The sequence below is a fragment of the Pteropus medius genome, unplaced genomic scaffold (genome assembly GCF_902729225.1).
Source record: "Pteropus medius unplaced genomic scaffold, Ma_sr-lr_union100, whole genome shotgun sequence".
Classification (NCBI taxonomy): domain Eukaryota; kingdom Metazoa; phylum Chordata; class Mammalia; order Chiroptera; family Pteropodidae; genus Pteropus; species Pteropus medius.
In genome coordinates, this window is record NW_024354500.1 from 11,770,188 (window position 1) to 11,796,096 (window position 25,909).

General features: G+C 32.4%; 1 protein-coding gene across 1 annotated transcript in view; it reads left to right on the top strand.

Moving 5' to 3' along the window:
- ME1 (malic enzyme 1) overlaps window positions 1-25,909 on the top strand; it is a 144,590-nt gene that overhangs the window by 46,293 nt on the left and 72,388 nt on the right. Inside the window, exons 4-6 of the mRNA XM_039852868.1 lie at window positions 11,882-11,957; window positions 16,814-16,975; window positions 25,173-25,276. Of these exons, the coding sequence (XP_039708802.1) occupies window positions 11,882-11,957; window positions 16,814-16,975; window positions 25,173-25,276 (342 nt within the window). The remainder of the gene's footprint in view (window positions 1-11,881; window positions 11,958-16,813; window positions 16,976-25,172; window positions 25,277-25,909) is intronic.

Sequence of the window (25,909 nt, forward strand, 5' to 3'; positions counted from 1 at the left end):
GACTTTCTGCTAGTTCAAGTAAATGCATTAATATATATTTTTAATAGTATAAACATTGCAGAGAAATAATTTATAGAAAACATATGGTTGATTAATAAGTCAGAATGTCAAGATTAAAATAATGCAAATTAACTAAATTGATTTATCCATTTAAGAAGTAAATTATAAAGTAAGATAATTGTATCTTGTTTACTGATTATAAAGCAATACAATAGGTAGCTGATATTTTGAGTTTTATGAAGTAGGGAGTATGAAACAAGGTATGATGTTACTTTGATAAAAATGTATGTATGCATATAGTAAGTTCCGGTGTCGGGCTTTTGGAAACAGATAAGAAATATCTCTATAATAAAAAATAAATTCATTAATTTTGTTAGACATGATCAAAATTTCTGCATAGTTAATGAAAGATAAAAATACATGTTGCTTAAAACGAATTGATTTGGTGTATAATATTACCTTTTAGACAAAGACATAGAAAATGTGAAACATTTCACAAAATAAAATAAGGATTAACTGTAATAGGAATAAATGTTTCATAAATTTGATAAAATTATGTAATATCTAATTAAATGATACACCTTTTATTTGAATGAAATCTATTATATTTTTATTTGTGGATTTTATCCAGTATATTTAGAAATATATAATAGTTTTAGAAAATAATTATATTTAAAACAATCAATATCATTAACCATTTACTGCTTTCAGCTGTTTGAAGATTTCATTTCCAGTAAACATATTCCAAACTATTGAGAATAGATGAAAATGTATACTTTTCCTTAACTATATGATGAGGGGAAAAAAGCCATTTTCAATGTGTAGTTCTTTTACTTTACTTTTATGGGTGTCTTCTTCAAGACTGAAGGTACTTCCCACTGATCCACTGTGTATTGTATCTGGAATCAGAGTCGAGATACCCTTGTTCTAGTGCCACAGGTTACTGGTAACAGGAATATGTGAAAGATGGGGCTAGGCAAGCCTCACCTAATTCAATGAAATCCCAAAGGTTTTGTTTAGTAAAATTCGGGATAGATATTTTGATGTCTTTCCTTTGTAAAATAGAAGGTCTAGTATGTAAGGAGATAAGGAATGGAGAATCTGCATGAATGGATTCGTCTTTGGAGAACCACACCAGGTCTTAGATCAATTTTAGGAAAGAGCTATGGAAGATAAATATTTGGAAATTGATTCCCTTAAAACTCTTCTGACATTTGTACCACTTGGAAAGTCTTCTCAACCATACACACCAGTCTTCAGGTTCTAAGAGCAAGTGTTCTAAGAGACAGGAAGTGGAACTGCTAGTTTCTCAAGAATTGTTTGGAAATTAGCACAATGTTACTTCTGCCATATTCTATTGGTCAAAGCAGAGGCCATCCAGAATCAAGAAACAAACATAGACGCCCACTTTCTATAGGAGGAGTATCAAAGAATTTGTGGCCATCTTTAATCTGCCTCAGCTACTAAGTGTCAAGTATTGTGTTAGGTCATTGTAGTAAAATAATGAACAAAGCAGATATAACATTTTGCCTCATGAGGCATATGTTCTAATGGAGGAGACCAACAATAAATAAGCAATTATAATACTGTGTGATAAATATTATACTAGCAGAGAATGAGGTGCTATGGAATGATGGGGCGGTGGGGGGCGGCGGGGGGCTCTAACCCAGACAGAACTGGAAGTCAGGCATAACTTTCCAAAGGAAATAGCATGAGAACTCTATTATGAATCAAGTTAATGCTATTTAGCTTCATCTTTTTAATTTCTCCAAAGTCTTACTGTTATGATAAAACATAGTTTATACATTTTGAAAACATATTTCTCAGCTATACTAGACTTGAAGGAAACTAGTGACAGATTTCCAGTGATAGCATAAATTCGAATTTGTGTAGGGATGGTCTAAATCTGAGGGAAATGAGCATTATTTGGCTTATGGAGCAGTATTGCGGGGGATTTCATTCTTAGGAAAAGTAGCCTCACAAAGGAATTTGCTTGAACTGTATTTGGCAATATATCAAGTCTGCTCATGTGGCTTATATTTTTCTTTTGATTAATTTTTTTTTCTCTGAAAAGAAAAAAATAACTATGTAGAGGCAATGGCTGTAAACAGCAGGGGTTTTTTTTAGATTAATAAAGACCTATTTCTATAATTATGAATTTCTGTCCTTTTTTTTTTCATTATTAGAGAAGGACATGGGACTAATTGGTTGGTGGTTCGAGCACTAGTTTTGAGTTTAGAGAAACTAGTCTGTAAGAACACAGACTTCTAAAGTAAAGATCAGCGAAAGGAAAGACTTCTGGATAAGGCCCAGAGGTGTGGGATTTACTTTATTAGCAATTTGAAAGGAATCTGTAAACAAAGCTTCAACTAAGAATCTCTTGCTATCCAAGAATGTTGTTTATGAGAGAAATAAAAATGAAAATATTAGAATAAACTTTAATCAGTTTATAGCAACAACAACATGATTAATGAGAGTTATGAAGATTAATGTAGAGATTCTCTACAGATTTCGGACATGGGCTCATGAGCCTGAGTGGGTAAATTTTATTTAAACATCTAGTTAAATGTTATATGTATAGAAGTAATTGATTCTTCTGTAGCCTTGTTTTCATTGCTGTTTCTTGCCCTTAGTGCCTTTGACTTCTTGAATAAAAAGTAGTGGTGTTATGTACTCTATGTACCCAATCCCTGGGCTGTGGACTGGTACTGGTCAGTGAACTGTTAGGAACCAGGCCGCCCAGCAGGAGGTGAGCAGCAAGTGAGCTAGGAAAGCTTCGTCTGTATTTGCAACTGCTCCCCAGCGCTAGCATCACCACATCAGCTCCACCTCAAATCATCAGGCATTAGATTCTCAAAGGAGCACCGGTCCTTGGTGCCAAAAACGTTGGGAACTGCTACCATAGTGCACTTCCATCAGGTATCTCTATTACTCTGCTCTTAGATCCCATTGCATAGTGGACCTAGATATGACTCTCATTCCATAGACATCAAGTAACTGAAAGATTTTTCCCTGCCAATAAATGTTTGATAATATATATGCATTTTCCAATGAAAGTGAAAAAGAAAGTGCTTTTTGTTCTTTACTTCGTTGCTGTTATTTATAATTTTCAAAAGAAACCTGAGATAACAGCCTAGATAAGATACTAGGTAATTATTCTATTCTGATAGAATTTACTAATTCAAACAGGATGAGTTAAGATGGATGCTTGGCGAGTAATTGGTACTGATACAATTATTTTACATATAGGAAACTACATTTTATGGCCATTTATCCATGTTCCTCTATCTTCATTTTAGCTTAGGCTTCATAGCTTTGAGTATCTTTTATGTTCCTCACTATAATGTCATATTCAAAGAATTTTAGCCTGTCTCAAATATTTCTGGTGTCTGCTACTGCTCTCTTTACTGAAAGGGACTTTAGAAGAAGCAAATATCACCTTAGGGATTGGACACAAAGGGAGTAAGGATGACTCTTTTTCCTTGCCAAGTTAAATTGTAGAATTTATTGTCTCTTTTCCTCTCACCATATAGTATATGTCTTGGAATAATATTAATATAGACTTAGAAAGACCTACATATGTCAGTTACTTTATTTCCTTAAATCCAGTATTACAGAAAACCTTGAACACATCTTCTACAGTCTTCCTAAACATTTTAATATTTAATAACCTCTCTAAGTGCAAGCCTGAATCAGTTTTGTTTTATCTAAGTTGTTTTTCTTGACTAAGGTTTTTAAAAATAATGATCTTCTATTCTTTGTAATAATCCTATAAATATTTAAAAAATGTTATTTTTTCCTATTTATGTCTTCTATGTTGTATCCCTTAAAAGCTTTTCCTTTAAAGATTTCCTTTTAAAACATTGTATCATCTTTCCTGTTCTTTTAAAAACCCTTTAAAAATTCTCCATAATCATTTTAAATCACTGAAAAAAAATCACTCTTCTCCCTTTTGCTAAAAGACAAATGTATTTACTTTTACTTTACGTTTCTCTTAAAAAATATGAAATAAAATCAGTTTTTGAAAAAATCAAAATATAGAATATATACAAAGACAAATACCCATATGTACATTATTTAGAATTGGTATTTGTTAACATTGCATCACATTTTTAAAAAATTAATAATAACATTGGAGTCTTTTTTGGCTTCCAGTCATATTTACCTTCACTCCCTCCTCAAGGCAATTGCCTATCCATTCCCCATTGGTAGCCTGAAATAAAATATCTTATAATATAGCATTAAATTAGATGAACATTAAGTTATAATAATGTAGTTTTTATTACTAAATTACGCAGTGAAAAAGGAATTATTTTTTTTTAAATGCATGGTTCTTTCACATGTCCAAATGTTCTTGTTTTTTCACGTAGTATCTTTGGGCTATTACCACACTGTATCTGCATCCTTATAAAAGAATACCGCCTTTGAAATTCTAAAAATTGAATTGTAATAGCCAGCATATTACCACCATTTGGAAGAATATTGCCAATCTTAATATTCACTTTTGATTTCTGGAAACCAGAGCCATTTATGCTAAATAATGCTGTGCATTGGTATTTGAGTCACAAAAGTGTCAACAGAACTATTCAGCAATGAATGGGTAGTCTTGTATTTTCCCTAGTGTCTAGCGCTGTGTCATGTCTATTGTCAAATAAATATGAACACATGACAAATGATGGAATGAGTATCTGAGTTTTACTTTTTATATACATGCTCTTTGTATTAGTTTACTATTGCTATGTAACAAATTAACACAGACTTAGCTTTTTAAGATAATGTCCATTTATTAGCTAAGAGGTCTGTAGGTCAAAAATCTGGCATGGTGTGGTTAGGTTCTATGTTGAAGGTATACAAGGCTAAAAATCAAGAGGTCAGCCAGACTGAGTACTTGTCTGGAGGCTTACAGAAAAATCTGCTTCCAAGGTTAGTCTTGCTGGCAGAATTCAGTTTCTTGTGATTGTAGGACTGAGGTCCCTGTTTCCTTGCTGGTTGTTAGCTGGGGACTGCTCTCAGCTGCTAAAAGTAGCTCTTATTCCTTGCCATGTGGCCCTTTCTGTCCAAGTTTATAACAGTGCTTGGAGTCCTTCTCATCTTTGAACCTCTGACTCCCTCTTCTGTGACCAGCTGGAGAAATTCTCTGCCTTTAAAGAGTACAGGCCCACTCAGGTAATCTTCCTGTCTTTAGGCCAACTGTAGTTTCTAACATAATCTAATCAGAATAAAATATATGGCATGCAGTCCTAGGGGTTATTCAGGATGTGAACACCAGGGAACTTGGTCTTGGAAACCATTTTAGAAATTTGCCCATTGTACTAATTTTCATTATTCAGGAGGATTAAGACTAGGAATAGAGCTTTAAATGTTATGTGCCAATAATCAAAACAAATTCACAAAATTATCATTACAGAGCAAAATCAAAAAATTACACAAAGAAAAATATCACTCAATTTAGTAAAATTGTCATTATGTGGTAATAAATAAAAACTTTACATTTGAAAGTTTATGACCAGAGGAAATAAAAAATCTGCCTTTTTCTTCTCGCCCCAATAAAAATAAAGTAAATTAAAAAAAAAAAAAGGATTTTTACTTCTATAATAGAATTGGTATTCAGTCACAGAGATGTTTCCTACCATTGGCCCCTGCACCTTCCACTGGGTCCCTCCCCCACCGACAGATTATGTGTCATCCTAGTTTTATTTCTAAACTAAGCCAGACTGAAGCCTAAAGCACTTAAACCAACTTATGCACCTTTCTTCCAAAACTTGTGTGATTTTATAATTTGTGATTCTTTCTCAGACCTAATAGCTCTGGAACTGTCAGTTGTCCCTGTGTTAACAGTAAGATCTTAAATTGCTGATCTCTTAGCCCCCAGGTCCTCCAAGTCCTAGAACTGGGCATTTGCTCTGATTCTTGCTATATTTTCCCAGAGGCTTCCTCCCTAAATTTTTATTTATTCTGTTTATATATTTGCCTTATCATTTTCAGAGGACCCCCAAATTACATACAGTGTCCACATAGCTCCTGAGTGTTCTCCATCTCAGACATTTTGCTGTAGTGTTATACCCACCATAGGATCAGCCAGTGCCATAATTACATTTGAACCACCTTCCTTTCTCCTTACCTATATTGTTTCCATTATTCGTGGTTTCCTTCTTCCTTTATGAAAGAAATGCAGAATTCCTGACTTTAAGAGTTCATAATCAAGTAGGACACACATATAAGAAAATGAAAAATTATATGACAATATGACAAATGTTATATTAGAGAAAACAGCTAGATTCTATGGGATTATAGAGAGATTACAACTCATTTTTAATGTGGGTCAGAAAATATTTCCAAGAGGAGATAACACTTGTACTGCCTCTGATAAGAAATTAGGAGCTAGCCTATCAGTGCTGGAAGAATTGGTGGGATGCCTAAGTGAAGCCTTTAAAGATCATTCAGAGCCAGAAGCTAGATTGTTCTCAGGCTGAATTAGTTGTTCAAATGCCAAGAGCAAGGATGGAACCAAAAATAGGAGCTAAAGCTAAAAGATCAGACATTCAGCAGAAGCTGAGGCAAAGTGGGAATTAAAATGTTTTAATTCCAACTCTGTATCATTAAGTATGAGTCATTTCTGTGCTGAAGCATTTTTGTGTATCTCAAAGAGTTTATGATCAAGGAGGTATTCCAGGAAATTTTGCAAATTAGCCTCTCAAAATACTTGAGTGTGGTGGGACATTATAGATCATTAATTGAGTTCTCTCCAACAGTAAGCATTTTTGGCACAAATGAATCTCTCCTTAGAGCAAGAGATTATAGGTGGCCAAATGGCTCTCTCATTAAAGTTGTACTCATATCTTTGTAAAATAAACCTTGACATTTAATTGATATATATTTTAGTATCATTCATTGTCTAGTTCAAAAATGATAGTTTTCTGAGACCAGCGGTGGCTTAGAAAACCTTGGCTAACTCACAAGTTCCCAAGAAATATTATTTAATGTATATTGCCAAGAACATCTTAGATAATTCAACAAAAATGCCTTATTTATAAAGTCCAAATATATTTCATTCTAATTTTACAATCACTTATTGAGATCTTGTTGACCGCATACTTGAGTATGACAGGGATCCAAAAAAAATATATAGCATTAAGAGCTTATAATCACTTTGGAAGAACAAAATAAATTCATATGAAATAGCAAAAAAGAAAAAAGAAAAGAAAAAGAAAACAGGAAAGGATATAATTTGGTGCCAACTTTGTAAATTAATATTTTTGTTGAGTCAAACAGTAATTAGTAATCTGCCTGTAGCACTTACTAACATAATTTAATTTTTGTTTATTTAATAAGTCACTGGGCTTATTTCATGTTTTCTGTACTTAAAAAAAGTCTTATTTTTTCAGCAATGACGTCAGAACATACTGTCCGACACATATTATGTGCCAGCACACTTGTAAGCATTGGGGTTACAAATGTGAGCAAAAAAGAGACTCTCTGTACTTAAGGAGCTTGCTTCTTTGTGTGTATTTGTGTACTGGGGGTGGTGGCAGAGAGGAGATAGGTAATAAACATAGAAACAATAAGGTAATTTCAGATACTTATAAGTATTATGAAGATGATAAAAATTTTAGGGTAGAGGTGCTTTGACTGCTGTTATCAAAGAAGACCTGTCTGAGTAACTAGATGAATTTTAGCCTGAATGATTAGAGGAATTAAGTAGGTAGTTAGATTTATAGTTGGAGCTCAAGGGAGTGATCTGGATTGAAGATAGACGTTTGAGAGTCATCAGTATGAACAGATATTTGAAGCCATGTCAAACAGTTGAGAAGTCAGGTAAGACGAGAGTCGAGCGTTGACCTTTGCCTTTAGCAGATGCGAGTCATCAGTGACTTCGTTAAGAGTTGTTTCTGTGTAAAAGTGAGGGAGAAAAGCCTTATTAATAAATTAAAGAGAGAATGAGAGATAAGGAGATAGAGACAATAAGAATATACAAATCTTTGAAGGGTTTTTCTATGAAGGAGAGAAGAGTAGGAGACAAAATTCAGTCTTTTCAAAAGATGGATAATATTAGCGCAGGTTGTAATGCTAATAAGAATGATCCAATAGAGAAGATGATGGTGTAGCATGGAGATGGGATAATTTTAGGAGTGGATCACAAACCTAAATGTAAAACACAAAACTATGAAACTCCTAGAAGATAACATAGGAGAAAATCTAGATGACCTTGGTTATGGCAGTGACTTTTTAGATACAACACCAATGGCACAATCAATGAAAGAAATAATGAATAAGCTGGACTTCATTAAAATTAAAAATTCTTCTCTACAAAAGACACTGTCAAGAGAATGGAAAGACAAGCCATATACTGGGAGAAAACATTTGCAAAATACGTATACAATAAGGGATTATTATTCAAAACATACAAATAACTCTTAAAACTCAACAATAAGAAAAATAACAATTAAAAAATGGGCCAAGGTATGTAAGGGTAAAGGGGGTAAAATATATGGTGATGGAAGGAAATTTAACTTTGGGCAGTGAACACACAATGCAATATATGTATGACATATTATTGAACCATGTCCTTGAAACTAATATAATTTTATTAACTGGTCACCCCAATAAATTTAATAATAAAAAATTTCTTTTTTAAGAAAAAAAGTGCCAAGGACCTTAACAGTGGACATCTCACTGAAGGAGATACATATATAGATGGCAAATAAGCATATGAAAAGATGCTCCACATTGTCTATCATCAGGAAAATGCTAACTAAAACAACAATGAGATACCACTACACATTTATTAGAATAACCGAAATCTAGAACACTGACACCACCAAATGATGGCAAGAATGTCAAGCAACAGGAACACTCATTCATTGTTTGTGGTAATGGAAAATGGTGCAATCACTTTGGAAGACAGTTTGCGGGTTCTTACAAAACTAAACATACTCTTACTATATAATCTAGTAATCTCACTCCTGGGACAGTAAGTCCTCACCGAACATCGTGAATAGTTCTTGAAATTGCAACTTTAAGTAAAATGGTATATAATGAAACCAATTTTGCCATAAGCTAATTGATAGAAACAAGAGTTAAATTCCTATGGCATATTTCAGATCACAAAAATTTCACCAAACTTCTAAAGACTAAAAACGTTTCTGATGTTAAACCTTGAAATAAATGTGAGCTATACCTACATTTAGGAAAGATTTAAAAAAACAAGTAAGATAATTAATTTCTGTCCCGCTTATTGCAATTCAGGGTCATGGGGTTCTGGAGGCTGTCCCAGCAGCCCAGGGTCCAAAGGCAGGAACCAGCCCTGGCCAGGAAGCCTTTCCATCTCAGGCACACTTACACCTACACTCACTCAGACGGGGACAATTTGAACACACCATTTTCACTTTATGTGCACGTATTTGGGATGTAGGAGAAAACCTTAGTACCTGGAGAAAATACATATAGATGTGGGAAGAACATGCAAACTCCCCTAGCTGGGAATTGATTTTTTTTTTCTCATCAATGTTAGAACAAAATAACGCTGAACTAAATGGCATTATTCAAGGACCTGTTGTATTTACCCAAATGAGTTGAAAACATGTCCACACAAAAACCTGCACACAAATGTTTATAGTGGTATGTCATTATGAATTTGTCCAAACCCATAGAATGTACAATTCCAAGAGTGAATTGTACATAATGTAAACTATGTGCTCTGGGTGATAATGATGTGTTAGTGTAGATTCATCAGTTGTAACAAATATACCATTCTGGCGGGGATATTGATAGTGGAGGAGGCTATACATGTGGGGGGCAGGGAGTATCTGGGAAATCTCTGTACCTTCTGCTCAGTTTTGTTGTGAACCTAAAACTGTTCTAAAACATAAAGTCTACTTTTTAAAAAGATGCAGATGAATTAGTGGTGTTTATATTAAAAATAGGTAGTTTTCATACTATTGTATCTATTTTTGTTTGAAATTTAAGATTTGGCTATCAACTGAGGGTGAGAGGGAGATGGGTGTTGGAGAGATAAAAAGAAAAGAGAAGATGTGAAATGGTCCCCTCAGGGAATGATAGGTTGAATTTGCTAGAATATCCTAGTGGTAAACTTAGCAAGAGAATAGTGCAATTCGAAATTTCTGGTCATAAATAGGAAATGAATATTAGCATTTTGTAATTTTTTATAATGAGTCTTTGATCAACTAGTAGCAGTAGGAATCCCTATTGCCTAGATTGTAGTCTTGAAATACCACCTTCTTCTAAAAAAAAACCAAAAAACAGAATTTCTTAGAGAAATGGCTCATTTCAGGCCTGGAGCAGACATTTTCAAGACAAAATAGAACATCTTGTCATAACAGAGAACAAGGAAGCTATCAAAAACTACTATAGTCATGTTAAAAGAGCTCAGGGTCCAAAGTGAAGAGCCTTCCACTGACTAAATAAAAATGGAGTAATTTGAGTTTCAATAAAGAAAGTAACTGTGATGGATTAAGATACAAAATATGTTTAAATCATGAGTTCATACTGATTCAAAACACACACACACACACAACTTAGTGGCAACTCTTGAAGGATCTAGCAAATGAACTCTTTATTTTAAAAACCAATAAGTAAAGAGAAAGAATCAGCATTGATCCTTTTCTTATATCAACTTTACCATTGGGTAGCCAAACAATAGGTGTGGTGAAATATCTCTTTAAAGAAGTGTTCCAGCTAATAAATAATGATTGCTAGAATTGGAATATCACCATTTTGAACCCCCAATGACTTAATAAATTTAGATATTAAGCATCAAGCAGCTGCTAAAATCACAAAAAGGACTACAAAGATGTTATGCATCTTCTGATAGCACCAAACCATGAAGTGTTTTGTAAAAAAGTTGAAAGTCCAATTAAGCCTTTAGATTCAATTACCAATTTCCCGAGAAATACAGAGTAAAGATTAATATGTTAATCTGTACTATAGAGATGCAATCAGCAAAATCCAGATTTTGGAAAACTTTACCAGACAATTTAAACAATATTGCCTAGGAATGGTTTGTTATTCAGAAGATAAAACTATAAATTAAGGAAATGATAGATACCATGAAAGTCAAGAGAGTGACTCTTAGGGCAGGGTTTTGATTGGGAGAAAATGTGTGGAAGGATATTATATAGATATTATAACAGTTCATTAAACTGTACATTTGTCATATGCGGTTGTCTATATTTGAGTTATATTTAACAATACTAAAATGAAACTTTTAAGTGAGGTTAAGGAATTCAGAAATTTTTATTTTAGTTTTTAAAGTTAATTGTTAGGCTTTCATAAGAAATGAGGGAAAGGGACAAGCACCGTTAAATAGTTCAGTTGACAGTCTAAATAAGAGTTGCAAATAGCAACTAAGACCACAAATCAAAGAATCAAGTAAGTTCCACATGAAAGGACTGCCCAGCATTATCAGTCACTTCAGCTAATTCCAATACATGTTATCCACACTGTTAATATTCAATAAATGTAATATACACTGAAAATTCCTATTTATATTTGCTTCATACTGTTTTTCAAAGATCTTTTACAAATATTATTTAATAAAGACCAAATGAATCTGTGAATGGAATTGATAATGCTATTTAAATTCTCTATAAAAATAATGAATTAATTCTTTAATTATTATTAATAATTAATTAAAATATTTAAGAGTATGTAATATAAGAATGAATATACCTTTATTGTAGATATCAATATATTGTTTAAATTAATTTCCCCTTTACTTACAAGATTTCTATCTCTTATTTAAGAAAATAATTTTCACTAGTTTGATAAAAAGGGATATCTCAAACTGATTTGAAAAATATTTTAAATGTTTATGATAGTTTGATAAATGTGATGTAAATTAAAACTACTTTTTTTCTCTCAGAGGCCTCTTTATTAGTATCCATGATCGAGGGCATATTGCTTCAATTCTTGATGCGTGGCCAGAAGACGTTATCAAGGTAAGTTATCAAATTTTCTCATTATGACAGATTTGTTCTTTTCTCTGTCCTATAACATATTGGTAATTTTCATGACATTAGGTAGCATTCATTAGCTTTTCTAGTGAATGTCACCTAATTTATATCCCTTTGATTTTTGCATAGTGGATTAATTTTATTCTGATACCTTTAGATACCAACTTTCCCCATTATTTTTATCTAATTTCTTTATTCATTGTAAGTGATGATAAATGTTGAATAAATATTGAAATAGTTTCTGAATTTCTTTAAGCAAACTCATTTTCCATATTTTCTGTGTTTATTCATCCACTAAGAAGAATCCAGGTAGGCAAAATAAATCTGTTAATTTTCTTCATCATTGTGACCTTAAGTAGCTCATCTGACTTCTCTCTGAGTGAACTAATGAAAGTAAAATAGCAATATTATCTGATAATTTGTTTTCATCTGAGACACTACAACTAATAACTCATAATTATCATAATAATTCAGTGAGGAAAGGAAGGCACAGGTTACACAGTGGGTTACACAGCAGTGTGTGGTGGTGGTGGGAATTGAATGTAGGCCTCAGAGCCTGTGTCCTAAAACATGGTGCTGCTATACCACCTTCTTTGTCTAAGGAAAGCGAGATGTACTTGTCCCTCCATGACTCCCGTTTTCCTTTCTGTTAGGTGCCCAGCAACTTTGTGGTGTCTTTTAAGATTAATATTGAATAAATTGATGCCCTTTAGTGGCATAAAGGTGATTCAGCTATCACTTCTGAAGTGTGACACCCTTAATGATCTTTTCTGTTTGAGCAGTTGTGGCTAGAATTGATCCACTCTGCTCTTTAAGGCCCATGTTAGGCAAACTTGTAATGCAAAATGTTTTTCACTATTTCCAGCCTTTCCAGTTTTTTCACTTTCTTCCACCTAAGTTGCTCTCTCAACTTTTCTCCCACCAGGTAGACTGCACTGTCTACAGATCCTGTCCTTAGGAACTACTGTAAAAACGTGCCAATTCTATGAAATATAAATGTCTAATCCACTAAGAAGAAGGATACTTACATTTAATCAGTACTCTAGAGAGGATTTTAAGAATGAATCAATATAGGAAATAGTTCTGAGGTAGAGAGATCTAATTAATATCCCTGTAATCATAATGGCTAAGCAAAGAGCTCTCCCTTGCTTCATGTTCCTCCCACTGGCTAACTAACTTCATTAATAGCCTATTGTTATCATTTTAATTTTTAATACTGAGTCTTTACTGATCTTCTTGACCCTGACTATACCTACTGTTATTTAAAATGCCTAGCATAGTGTCTGGCACATAGCAGGCACTTAATAAATGGCTGCTGTTTATGTAATGGAATAGTGAAAAATAAATGTAGCTAAAAGCATACACAAAACAAAGGCAGCCAGTTATTAGACATTGTATAATTAAACTGTCTGGTATAAAGTCATATTCATTCACTTAGAGATTATCATTCGGAGAAGGCTAGAACAGTTAAGAAATTTTTCTCGCCAAATTGGAACTTGAATCTAGCCTTTGATAATTAGAAAGAGAAGATACTGTCCTAAGAAGGGAACATAGGAATGTAGAATGGTATATTCTTGTGCAATAAAGAAGTTGGCTGACCCAACTAAAGCTAAATATTGAAATGCAGTGTAATTAAGGCTGCTTAAGTAAAAGGTGATCAAATTATTATGAAAGATCTTGAAACTCATAGAGGGATTTATACTTGAAAAAACAGAATGTCATGATTAAACAATGAAGTACTTTATATAAGTAATATTTGAAGAAGGTTCAACAGAGAAGAAAGGAGGCAAAAATTCTGCATCTAGGTAGGCTTCAACAGAAAAGAAAAGAAGCGAAGTCAGGACATATAGTGAGTGATAGAGAAAGAGAATATATGTTCAGAACCCCTGTATAGTTTATACAGAACGTTTTTATTCAGGTAATTTCAAGAAAATAATTGATATAGTTGGATGAAGATTTAATTTCTGAAACACAGACATCGTGTGGTTATCTTACTGAGATAATTCTACTCTTGTGAATTAATTATATAGAAAACATGACTGCTCTCTTTTCTTTTTTTACATTTTTTATTTTTCATTTACAGTTGACATACAGTATTATATTAATCTCAGGTATGCAACATAGTGATTAGACTATACAACTTACAAAGTGATCACCCCGTTAAGTCTAGTACCCTCCTGACACCATATATAGTTATTGCAGTATTATTGACTATATTCCCAATGCTGAACCCTGCATCCTCATGACTATTTTTATAACTGGCAATTTGTACATTCTAATTCCCTCTCTTTTTTCATCCATCCTCCAACCTCCCTCCCATCTGGCAACCATCATAGTGTTATTTGTATCTATGAGTTTGTTCGTTTATTTTGCTTTTTAGATTCCACATCTAAAGAAATTACTGTATTTTTCTTAAGCAGGAGCTAAAGTAGTTAACAAAAGCAAGGAAATGTTAATTTAGTGATAAATTGTATATGTTACAAATTTTTATTTCAGAGGATTTCTGCACTATTAAAATCTACTCTTTACAAAATTGGTATAGAAGGAAAATACCTTGATAGACCCTCAGCCAACATTATACTTAATGATAAAATCTACTCTTTAATGTTGCATTGTTTGTGAATTGATGCTACAAGTGTACATTTGTAATAAGGCACAAATTGAGCTAAAATACCAAATGCCTCAAAACAGTTTAAAAATTACTTATACAACTGCCACATCCATGGTATATTTATATAATTAATAGCTCAGGATGAGAGAAGAGCTTAGGGAATAAAATTTATGAAGAAACCAAAAAGAATAAAATTTTTCTTTGACTTTATATTCAAGACATATATTTAGTATAACTTAGATATGCTACTAAAAATAAATAAAAATGCTGTTATTTTAAACTTCTTTTTCAAAAAAATTGAAGCTAATGAAAATTATAAATAGCAACTCTCTGGGTTTAAATATTTTTAATGAAACCTGGAAAGCATTATATAAATTATTATTCAGATCATAACTAAATTATATGACAGTGTTGCTCTCCTTATAAAATATGTTATGAAAATGTTTAAAAGTATATGCAGGCCAACTGGACTTTAAGGAACACATTCACAAAAGTATACATTATCGATGATAAATAAAAGTATCTCTGTGTCATAGCACAATAAAAAATGTCTATGAAATATATATTTGAAATATTTGGACTTTGAAAATTGGCTGTAATTTCATTTAAAAAGCAATGTTATAGTTTTCTGTATTTCCGTGTATTTTTTTATTATGATTTAAGATAAATGGAATCAAGTTGCCTCTTCCAAAACAGCAGAACGTATTGTCCATTTGCAATTAGACATGGAAAACTACAAATAGTTGCAGAATCTGCAAAATATGCAAAAATAATTTTCACTCACCTTTCAAATGTATTTACTTTAAAGCAGTTTTTTCAGAGCTGTATAATGTAGGTGAACAGAAAATTAAATGAAAATAGCTCAAAAATATAGATTTTAAAATATGTTCTGTAGTGTAACATGGTAGAAAAACACTGTACTAGGAGCTAATATACTTGGGTTCGGGTTCTTTGATATAAAGCAGGTAAATCACCGTAGGCAAATTATTTTAGTTCTCTGATCTTTAGTCTCCTAATCTATAAAATAAGAGAGTTGGACTGAATGTATTCTAAATTTTCCTTTACTTCTAAAATGCTGTGACTCTCTACATTAGTCCTGATGAAAATATTAATAGCTAGAATTTTTTGAAAATTTGTACCAGGTACTGTTGTAGTTCTTTGTATATCATGATCTCATTTCATTGAATTATCTATTTATTCAATTAACTAATATTTATTGATTATTTACCATGTGCCAAATGCTATGCTAGGTGCTGGTGTACAGTAAGTAAAAACAGAGTTGGATCCTGTTCTTATGCAGCTACTCTGAAAAATACATTTATTATTCCCACTTTACAAATAAGAAACGGAAGCTGTAATTCTTCAATTTAGAGTCAAATAACTGATATTTTTCCAAGGCTGTATGGATATGACTGGTGTAGCAGTAAGTAGAAAATCTAATTCACAAGATTGGTTTTGCTTAAGTTCACATAATGGCCATGAATCACAGAGTAAAGATGTTAGATATATAATTTCAATAAAGATATTAAATTACATAGAATTAAAATCTCTACATGATTAAAATGTATGCTTCATAGATATTTAAGGTGACTAGAAATAAACTAAACAAAATTTATTAGATCTAATGAAGGCTTATCAGGTAAGAAAAATAGCAGACTACTGGCCATATTTCAAAGGTGGTAGAACAATATCAAGTAGTTATAAGAGTTAAAGAAGATGGGTCAACATTGTGACAATAAGTTGATGGTGCCAGGATGCATAAACCAAAGATCAGAACATTTAGAGGCTACTCAGCTATTATGTATTACGTAACTATGAACACCTACAATTGTCCTCAAAGTGGATATGGCTAGTTTTAAATCTGCTGTTTCACTTTAGTTCCCAATTTGAGTTCTTATTTCACTATCCTCTTTTCACTGCTTCTCTTGACTGAAGACTGAGTTATTTGGGTTGTTTAAATCTTTATGTGCATATCCTCTCTTCCTTTTTCAACAACCAGATTAATCACATATTGTATATTTTTAACACAACATAAAATGTATATATCAAATTTATTCTCCCTGCTCTTTCACATTTATGATCCCATAAAATCTTTTCCTTGTATATTCAATTTATGTTTTTTGACAGCTTAGTATTTCATTACATAATATTAACTTCAGAAATAGAGACCAGGGACTATGCTCCAGGATTTGTGAACATCTTGAATAAATATTTTTAATTTTTCTCCTAGGCGATTGTGGTGACTGATGGAGAGCGTATTCTTGGCTTGGGAGACCTTGGCTGTAATGGCATGGGCATCCCTGTGGGTAAATTGGCTCTGTATACAGCCTGTGGAGGGGTGAATCCTCAAGAATGTCTGCCTGTCACTCTGGACGTGGGAACAGAAAATGAGGTAAACAATTTAAGTCTATAAAAAGCTATTCACCTTTAAAAAAGAGCACCGATTCTTGTGTTTGAACTTATTCCAGGAACTTTGTGAAAGTCATTTCTTTTGGTCTGTTTTTCTTTTTATTGATTTCTACTTTTACCTTCATTGAATTTCTTTTACTTTTGGCTTAATTTGCTCTTTCCTTCCTTAGCTTTTCTTTTTTAATTTTAATTTTTATTAAATTTATACATGCACATAGTTTAAATCGTCCTATTCTACATGTTCTTTAAAAATTTAAATTTTTAAAAATTTTTCAATGATAGTTGACACTTAATATTATTTTATATTAGTTTCAGGTCTATAGCATAGTGATTAGTCATTTTTTTCTGGCTATTCTCCCTCTTCCCTCAAACACATCCCCCCAACTCTTATAAAAAAATTTTTCTCTTTTCATTTTCCTTTCTCTATAACATCATTAATCTTTACCAGCTTCTTTAGTGTTTCATTATCCTTCGATGAGTATTTATACCATTATTCTATAGAATATATATTTTACTTTAGGATATCTTAGTTTTTTAAGTTATTATTTCCATACTACACAGGAACTAATCTCAAAGAATATTAAGTTTAATCAGTCTGAAATCTTCTTCTAAAAATCTGTATTGGACCTTAGGTAGATGATTTAGAGTTTAGTCTTTCTCATCCTGCAACAATATTTTACAATCTTAAAGTCATATATTTTTGCTCACCCTTTATTGCTAATATTTAGGATCACTTATGGGTGAAAAATACCTGAAGTTAAAGATAGAATTTTCTGAAATAGTGGTGAAAGATAATGATAAATTAAGGATAGAGTTTTCTAAAATTACATACAAATTTCAGACCTAGGTCCAGAATAGATTCATCATCAAATAAGACCTCGATACTTTGAATAAATACAGTTTTTATAGTTGTTTTCCTTGTTCTCTTCTAATAGTGACTTGAACAGGTTTCTTGTTCTTTAACCAACCTATACAAAGTTGCAACATTTAACTTCCTGCATACTACCTAAGTACTCATTTAACCTTTATAAAGGATACATTTTGATAAAAAGACATTTTTATGTAGCATTTTTTTTAATACTAATAGAAATAATTTAGAAATGATCAAAGCTGACTTCTTAAAACAATTATCCTAAAATTGGGCATATAGATTGAACATTAAGATTTTTTGTTTATTTTTTCATATATTTTAAAACATTCTTCTGTGATAAATTACATTGAAATCAAAGTTTAAAAATCACAAAATCTATAAAACATCTTAAAAATTCTAGATAGAGATGAAGAGGAGTGATGAAACAGGCATGCAAAAATTTAAGAATTTAGTTTTAAACTTGGGCCTTCTTTTGAGATTGTCTATATAATGTGGACGTAAAGTTGTACATTAATGAAACTGGGACTGTTTCATTGATAGATTGTATTAGTTACATAAAATATTTGATTTTCTGAGCATCTTAAAATTGTCAAATTCGCCAGTTGTCTTGAATTTTCTCGTATCCATTTAGTATTCCTTTCCTCTTTTGTTATTCCATTTCTGTCCCTTAGCCTACCTTAGCCTACAAATGTTATTCCATTTCTGTCCCTTAGCCTACCTTAGCCTGCAAATCTCATCTCTATCATCAAATTCTTTACTTTCCCCGCTGTTCATTTCGCTTTTTAAATTCTTTTTTCATTAAACATACCTAGTGCTTACTACCTTTCAAAGTTTTTTTAAGATGCTAAATTAGAAAACAATCTACCTAAATGAATCTGTTGTTAAAGTGCTACTATGTGTTATTTCTAGAGATTTTTGCTTACTGCCAATGGACTTTTGGAGATATTAGGGGAAAAAATTAAGTGAGTGATAGAATTTTAACTCTTTGACAGGTCACTGGAGAGTATCTTTTTAGCCTGAGAAACATTTCTAAAACTCTTCATATTCTATTATGTAGATTTAATTGAGTTAGACAAATGTTGAGTACCTAGTATCTGTCGAGGCCTAAGTGAAGGCTAGGTAATATCAGAATAAATAACTTAAGAGCTTGCCAGCCAAATGCTCTGAATCTAGAATCGGAGATACATATGTAACTAGTTTCAACACACATTAAATGCTTTGATAGGGACATTTGACAAACCATTAAGGTCAGTTAGCAAACTATTTCTCTGCCAGTTACAATATGCTCTTAGGCTCTAACTGTATAGCACTGCTATCTACTTATAACTTACTTTTTCTGAAACATATTCAAGATATATAATGGTGAACATCTATATTAAAAAAATGATCAGCAAGAGTTCTTGTTCTAAAATGAGAATAAATTTTTGTTCCTTTATCTAGTTTGGCTATACCTGAAGTTAGCCAAACTACAAAGTTTGAAGACATAGTCCCAAGACTGTTCTCACTTCTGATGCCAAATGCAAGTTTGAGAGAGTGCCTCAAAGCACTCTTAGGCTTGATAATTTGCTACAAAACTCATAGATCTCACTGAAAGCTATTTAATCACAATTATGTTGTATTACAGGAATGGGCTACTTACTGAAATCAGCCAAAAGAAGAGATACATAGGACAGTCTTGTAGAGTTCTAAATGTGAAGCTTTTATTTTCCTCTGTGGAGTCAAGACACATTACCTTCTGGTATCAGTGTGTGAGATTAATATATTCCCCAATGTTCAGAGATTTTATTGAGATTTCATTACCTAGGCATGGTTGATCACATATGTGAAATCAGTCTCCAGTTTGACTGATACTACATGACCCAAGGTTCCCCACCCCAAATCACATGGTTAGTTTTCTGGCATGGCCAGCCTCTATCCTGTGACTGTTAGTTGTGGCCCCTGGCTACTAGATAAAATAGATAGGCCCTATCCAAAATAGTTGAATATGTGTGAACGATGTCACCAGAGTCCATACAAACTATAGACAAAAATATCAGAAGCAAGTGCACAAAAAGAAAACTAGGTCTAAATTTTAATGTTAAGTAGTTTAGTTTTAAACTAAGATAGGATTATGGGTTTATTTAAAGTTTTCAGGACATGTTGTTCCTCTGCTATATAGACTGATCCAGATCATATTAAAATTGACAGCTTCACATTTCATTTTATGAAAAGAATATAACTTTGATCTCCAAACAGGTAAAAAATAGCACATAACAAGAAATTCCTAATTATTCATATGTTTACCTATGTTCCTAGCTGTGTAATTTTGAAAAAGTTATTCAATTCTTTTGTGCTTTAGATTCTTTATGTAAAATGAGTACCTACATTATAGCATTCTCACGATTTAACATAGTGTTTAGAATTGTGAATGGCATTCTGTAGGCACTTAGTAAAGATTACATTAATATAGATGTAGAATCAAAAATCCTTCATAAAGTATTGGCAAATTGAATTTTGAAAAATATTTTTAATGTCAAAAACTATCCGAACCATTAGCAACATTATAGTTAATAGTGATATATTGTAGGCATTCTTTTAATGAGTTTTCGAATCTGCCGTTATCACTGCTATCCTCTTTTCAATTGTTCAGAAAGTCCTAGCCTGTGCAATAGGACAAAAAATACAAATGGCATATATCTGGCAGACAGGAAAAGACAAAATTATCATTTTGTTATAGGTGATATGTTCATCAATATTTATAGGTAATTTTTAAAGCCCAAGAAAGTAAATGAAAAATGCCATGACCAAATTAGAGCTTTCAGTAAAGTGGCTTCTTATAAAATAAACATTAAAAGCTCAACAGCATTCCCATTTACTTGTAATGACTATTTAACAAAAAAAATGGTTTCATTTACAATAGGAACAATAGTCTGTTCTACTAATGTTATATGCTGTTCAACATTTCTAAGCAACAATGTCATATGCTTGTTCAACATATCACTAGGGGAGAATGTTAATTTATTCATTCTCTAGAAGGGCAGAGTTCCAGTATAGATCACAAGTTTTAAAAATGTTCATCTATTGACATGAAAACTTCACATTATATTTTTATGTGAAAAACTGTTATGAAAGTCTATGATATTGTCTCACATTTGGATAGATAATATGTATATTTTTAATTTACTTATTTAAATTAGTTTCAAGTATACAATACATTGGTTAGACATCTATATAGTTCATAAAACGATCCCCCCAATTGCTCCCTCCCTCCCCTGGCCCTCCACCTAGCCATCATATTAATGCTAACTGCATTCCCTCTGCCGTGCTCTCCATCTCCGTGACCAACTATCAACTAATAATTTGTACTTCTTTAACCTTTCACCCCATTCGCCCATCCCCACAACCTTCCTCCTCTCTGTCCCTCAGCAAATTGGACAGATAATATTATATATGCATAGATATAAACTAACGGACCTAGAAGGATATGCATCAAGGGGATAGTGGTGGGTAGTTCTGAATGAGTAAAGATTATTAGCATTCTTTGTTTTCCATTTTACTTTTCAGTGCTCTCAAATTTTTTTAATAGGAAGTATTGCTTTCCTAATGGTAAAAACTTAAAATATTAAGAAAATAGTTTTTAATTGTCAGAAACTTCAGATTAGAAAAAAAAGAAATGTGAGAGACAAAGGGAGGGTTGATAATGATTACTGTTTGCTTCAAATAAATGAATACTTCAAATAAAGGTTCCCAAGGTTTCAGAATCGAGATAGTGCTAAGATAATTAACTTTACCAATATATACCCTTTTTATATCCTTTTCGAACTCTTTTATATTTCCATATGCTTTTACTGTTTTTCTTCTAATCTTTTTCTTTCATGTTATAAGTCTTCATAAGTCTTCAAAGATACCACATGCATTACATGTGACAACTCTTACTAAAGAAGGTAAAACCATTTTTAAGCATTTGCTTAAAAGACTTTTATTTATTCTCCAACAAAGATTTATTGTTTATTCAAGGCCATAAAAAGCTTTGAATCCAGTAAGTTAATATCACCTCTGTATTAGGCTGCTTGGTCTGTGGAGCCATTGTAAAAACTGGGTGATCTTGTTAAATTGCTTTTTGTAGTTATTTTTTGTCAGTCAAATCTCCAAGAATGCACTCATTATTCAAGCCCCAATTATCAAAAAAATTTTAAAAACAGGAAATTTTGACAGATGCTATGATTGGGAGAATTTTATAACTTCTTGATTTAATTCAGAAGCTTAATCTTGTTCATAAATCTTCATAATTGACTCTTCATTGTACTTCGTCTGCTTTATGATATATACTTTAATTATTAGCATGGGAAAGAATGAAAGAAAAGAGAAGAGGAAACATGTGACCTCTTTTCTCAATTGTGTTCTTTCTTAATTCACATTTTAGAAGTCCAAATATATTCCAGACATGGAGAAAGTATTTTAATTCTGGCAGCCATGAATAATTTACTGGTATTTTAACCTCAGCTGTTCAGAAGCCTGCCAGTAGATTGTTTAAAGGTTTTAGGCCTTGAGGAACAGCTGAGCTTTACAACAACACTCTGTTTCAGACTTTATATTTCATCTGAAATATTTTCACATGATTAAATACGTTAACTTTCAGCTAGCCAGAAAGCCTTAACTCATTGTCATGTAGTACATTATAAGTAGGATGACCACATAATGTATTGGCCAAACCAAGACACTTTCACAATGAAAGCGGATGCTGTTAATAATTACACTAGGACAACAGGTGTGAACCAGACTATAATTTGTTGGCTTAAAAAAAATCCCAACAGAGATGATTCGAATGACTTAGACTTCTTAACAATATCACCACACCTGTAAAAACATATCATTTGTCTATACCCAAACCACCTCCAAACTTAATGACTTAAAACAATTACAATTTTACTAATGTTTATGATTTCCTGGCATGGGAGGCTAGGATGCTTGGGGCAGGTTGGCGTTTCTCAATATAGATTCTTATCTTTCACAAATTGTTCATATTCCACATGTAAAATATGCTCATCTCCATCTTAGGTTTCTAAAAGATTTATCCCAATAACAGCAGGGCCAAGTTCAGAATCCTGTTATCTAAATCAGGTCTAGATGCAGATGAAGCTTCTTGTGTTTTGCTCCTTGGTGTGGGTCCTCTTATCTGTTCCCAGATATTAAACATACAATGGTGAGACAGGGACAGAAAAAGCACAATCAACACTCACATTCAAAATGGGATGAACTGGAATTATGTGGCTCGAAATGGTTCATAGCAATTTTGAATTCCCATTGGACACATGTTTCCAGGCCATGTTGCAGGCAGGGGATGTTCTTTGAAAAGGGCCTATCAGAGTGATTCTGTATCAACTGTCCTCTGAGGCTTCTGGCTCTGCTCTCTGGGCTCTTGGCTGTCCTCTGAGATATCCTTCCTTTTCCGTAAGAAATGGCCATATGTCAGGTGAATAGTTTTCTCAGCCTGCTTCCTTCTTGTGGGAAGTTGGGGACTCAGAGAGGTATTTTCATTTTGAGGTGTCTCTGTCCCAATTAATCCAAGTATTACAGCATCCTTAAATTTTGGGGATGCTTTCTGTGTATCACATTATAGTCCACTCCAATACATAAAGGCTCCCTCACTCCCAATTCACAATTCTTTTTAAAACAGACTTTCTCCTTACATTGGTTGGCATATCTGAGAGCTGTGGGACGAGTTCCTTTTATCTAGTCTAGAAGGTCTATTAGACTCTACTTTAAATCATTATAGTTAATAGAGATTTTTAAATATGTTGTTACAGCTTATTTACAACCACACGCTAATTTGGTCTTTGACTTTAGGTCTTATTTTACTTTGGAAATCTTTTACAAGCAAGTCTTATGCCCTCTGTATTTTTTTTTAATTTTGCTCATACACTGAATGTTTTCTTTTTTAGCTCATCTGTTATAACTTTATCATATAGTCGAGAAGCCAGTTTACACTTTCAGCAGTCTACCTGGGAATCTCTTTAGCAAGATTTGCAAATTCATTAGATTTATGTTTTCTCTATTATAGAATTCTGAAGGTGACAGTTTTGTTAATTGTTTCACTATTACTGGCATGGATTGCCATTTTTTTCCAGTGTGCAAAAGAAGTTTGTCTTTTAAAATTTCTGTTAACAATATTTTATAGTTTTCAGTGTACAGGGCTTACACATATTTTGTTAAATATGTCCCTTTGAATTTCATGTTTTGGAATGCTATTGTAAATGGAGCTGTGTATTTTATTTCATTTCCAGTTGTTTGTTGCTGATGAATAAAGATACATTTGATTTGTATATATTGATTGACATTATGTTCTGTACTCATGTTAAATTCACATAGTTTTTCTAGTGAATTTCTTTCTAGATTCTTTTGTATTTTCCATGTACATGATCATATATGTACAAAAAGTTTACTTCTTCCTTTTCAATCTATAATCCTATTTTTTCTTTTTCTTGCCTTATTGTAATGGCTAAGGCCTTCAGTGTAGTATTGAGTAGAAGTGGTGAGAGTAAATATCCTTGTCTTGTTTCCAATTTTAGGGGAATAGCATTCAATTTTCCTATTAAATATGTTGTTAGCTGTGGGGTTTTTACATATGCCCTTTATTAGGTTGAAGAAGTTCCTTTTATGCCTAGTTTACTGGGAGCTTTTGTTATAAATGGATGCATTTTACTCTGTATAAATTATACTTCAATTAAAAAATAATTTAATAAAAAACAATAACATTGCATATAGTAAATCTTGAGCAGAGCAATCTTGTCTCATATATCATTGAAAATAATCTTAACTATATAAAGTTTACGAAGTTTAAGAAAAGCTTTAGTCAAAGCTAAAAAATTTATTTTTAACATGTAATATTAATGATGTAATCAAATGTTGGTTGATGATTTTGCTTTCAGAAACAAAAAAAATTAAGAAAGGAATTGCTACCTTTCCATTTCCTAAGTTAATATAGTACTTCAAAACCTAATATTATTTTTCTATGTGATAAATTTTGCCCATCAAATCTGAACTGAGCTTTCCTAATTAGCACCACTGAGAGATTATCATTTATTTTCTTTTCCCCAGAATAAGGGAGAACATTTTTAATGTTTAGCAATTGTATTTCTTATTTGGCATATACTGCAGATATATTCTATATAATACTAAATATTTACTCTCTATGTTGATTCTGAAGCAGTTTGGCAAGATTTTATTTCCATTTCTATCTTTATTATAAAGATGAGAAAACTGAGGCTTGGAACAAGTAAATGACTTGCCTTTAGTTATTTCTATATCTCTGGTAACTTTTTTTAAATAGGAGTTACTTAACGATCCATTGTACATTGGACTCCGGCAGAGAAGAGTGAGAGGTCCTGAATATGACAGTTTTTTGGATGAATTCATGGCGGCAGTTTCTTCCAAGTATGTACAATATTTATTTTATCTATATTCGAGTTGAAATTCAAAAATTTAAAGATAACCTAACATAATGAAGTAGAACAATGTCCAAGTGTGGTGCGGTATGTTAATAATTAGAAGCGACTTAAATGAAGTCGCTTCCTCATAACTCCTACTGGCCAGAAGATATCTTCATCAGTCTATCTCTGAAAAGGTTGTCTGTGTTGCTATCCCTGAAGATACTTTTCTCCTACAAAAATCTTTAGATCCTGTGGTTATTGGAATGCATGGTATAGTGGAAGAGGCAATAGCCAGTAACTAAATTACCTGAGCAAGCCTTTTTATGATTGTTGGCAGTCTGTTCTTTGTTTCTGGTTGCTGATAAAATTTGATCTATGATAGTCTTTTCTGGATGTATCTCACTCTTTTGTGGTAGGAGAAGCAGAGGAAAAAGTGAGCATGCATTAGTACAATCTACAGGGTCTAGAATGGAGCAAGGACCAGGACATCCAATGAATCTGTGATTAAGAGGGTGGAGAGGGTAGGGAGAAAAAAGAAAAAAAAAATGAATAAAATGTTTAAATAAATAAATAAATAAATAAATAAATAAATAAATAAATAAAATGTTAAAAATAAAATACAGTGTTTGATTAAAAT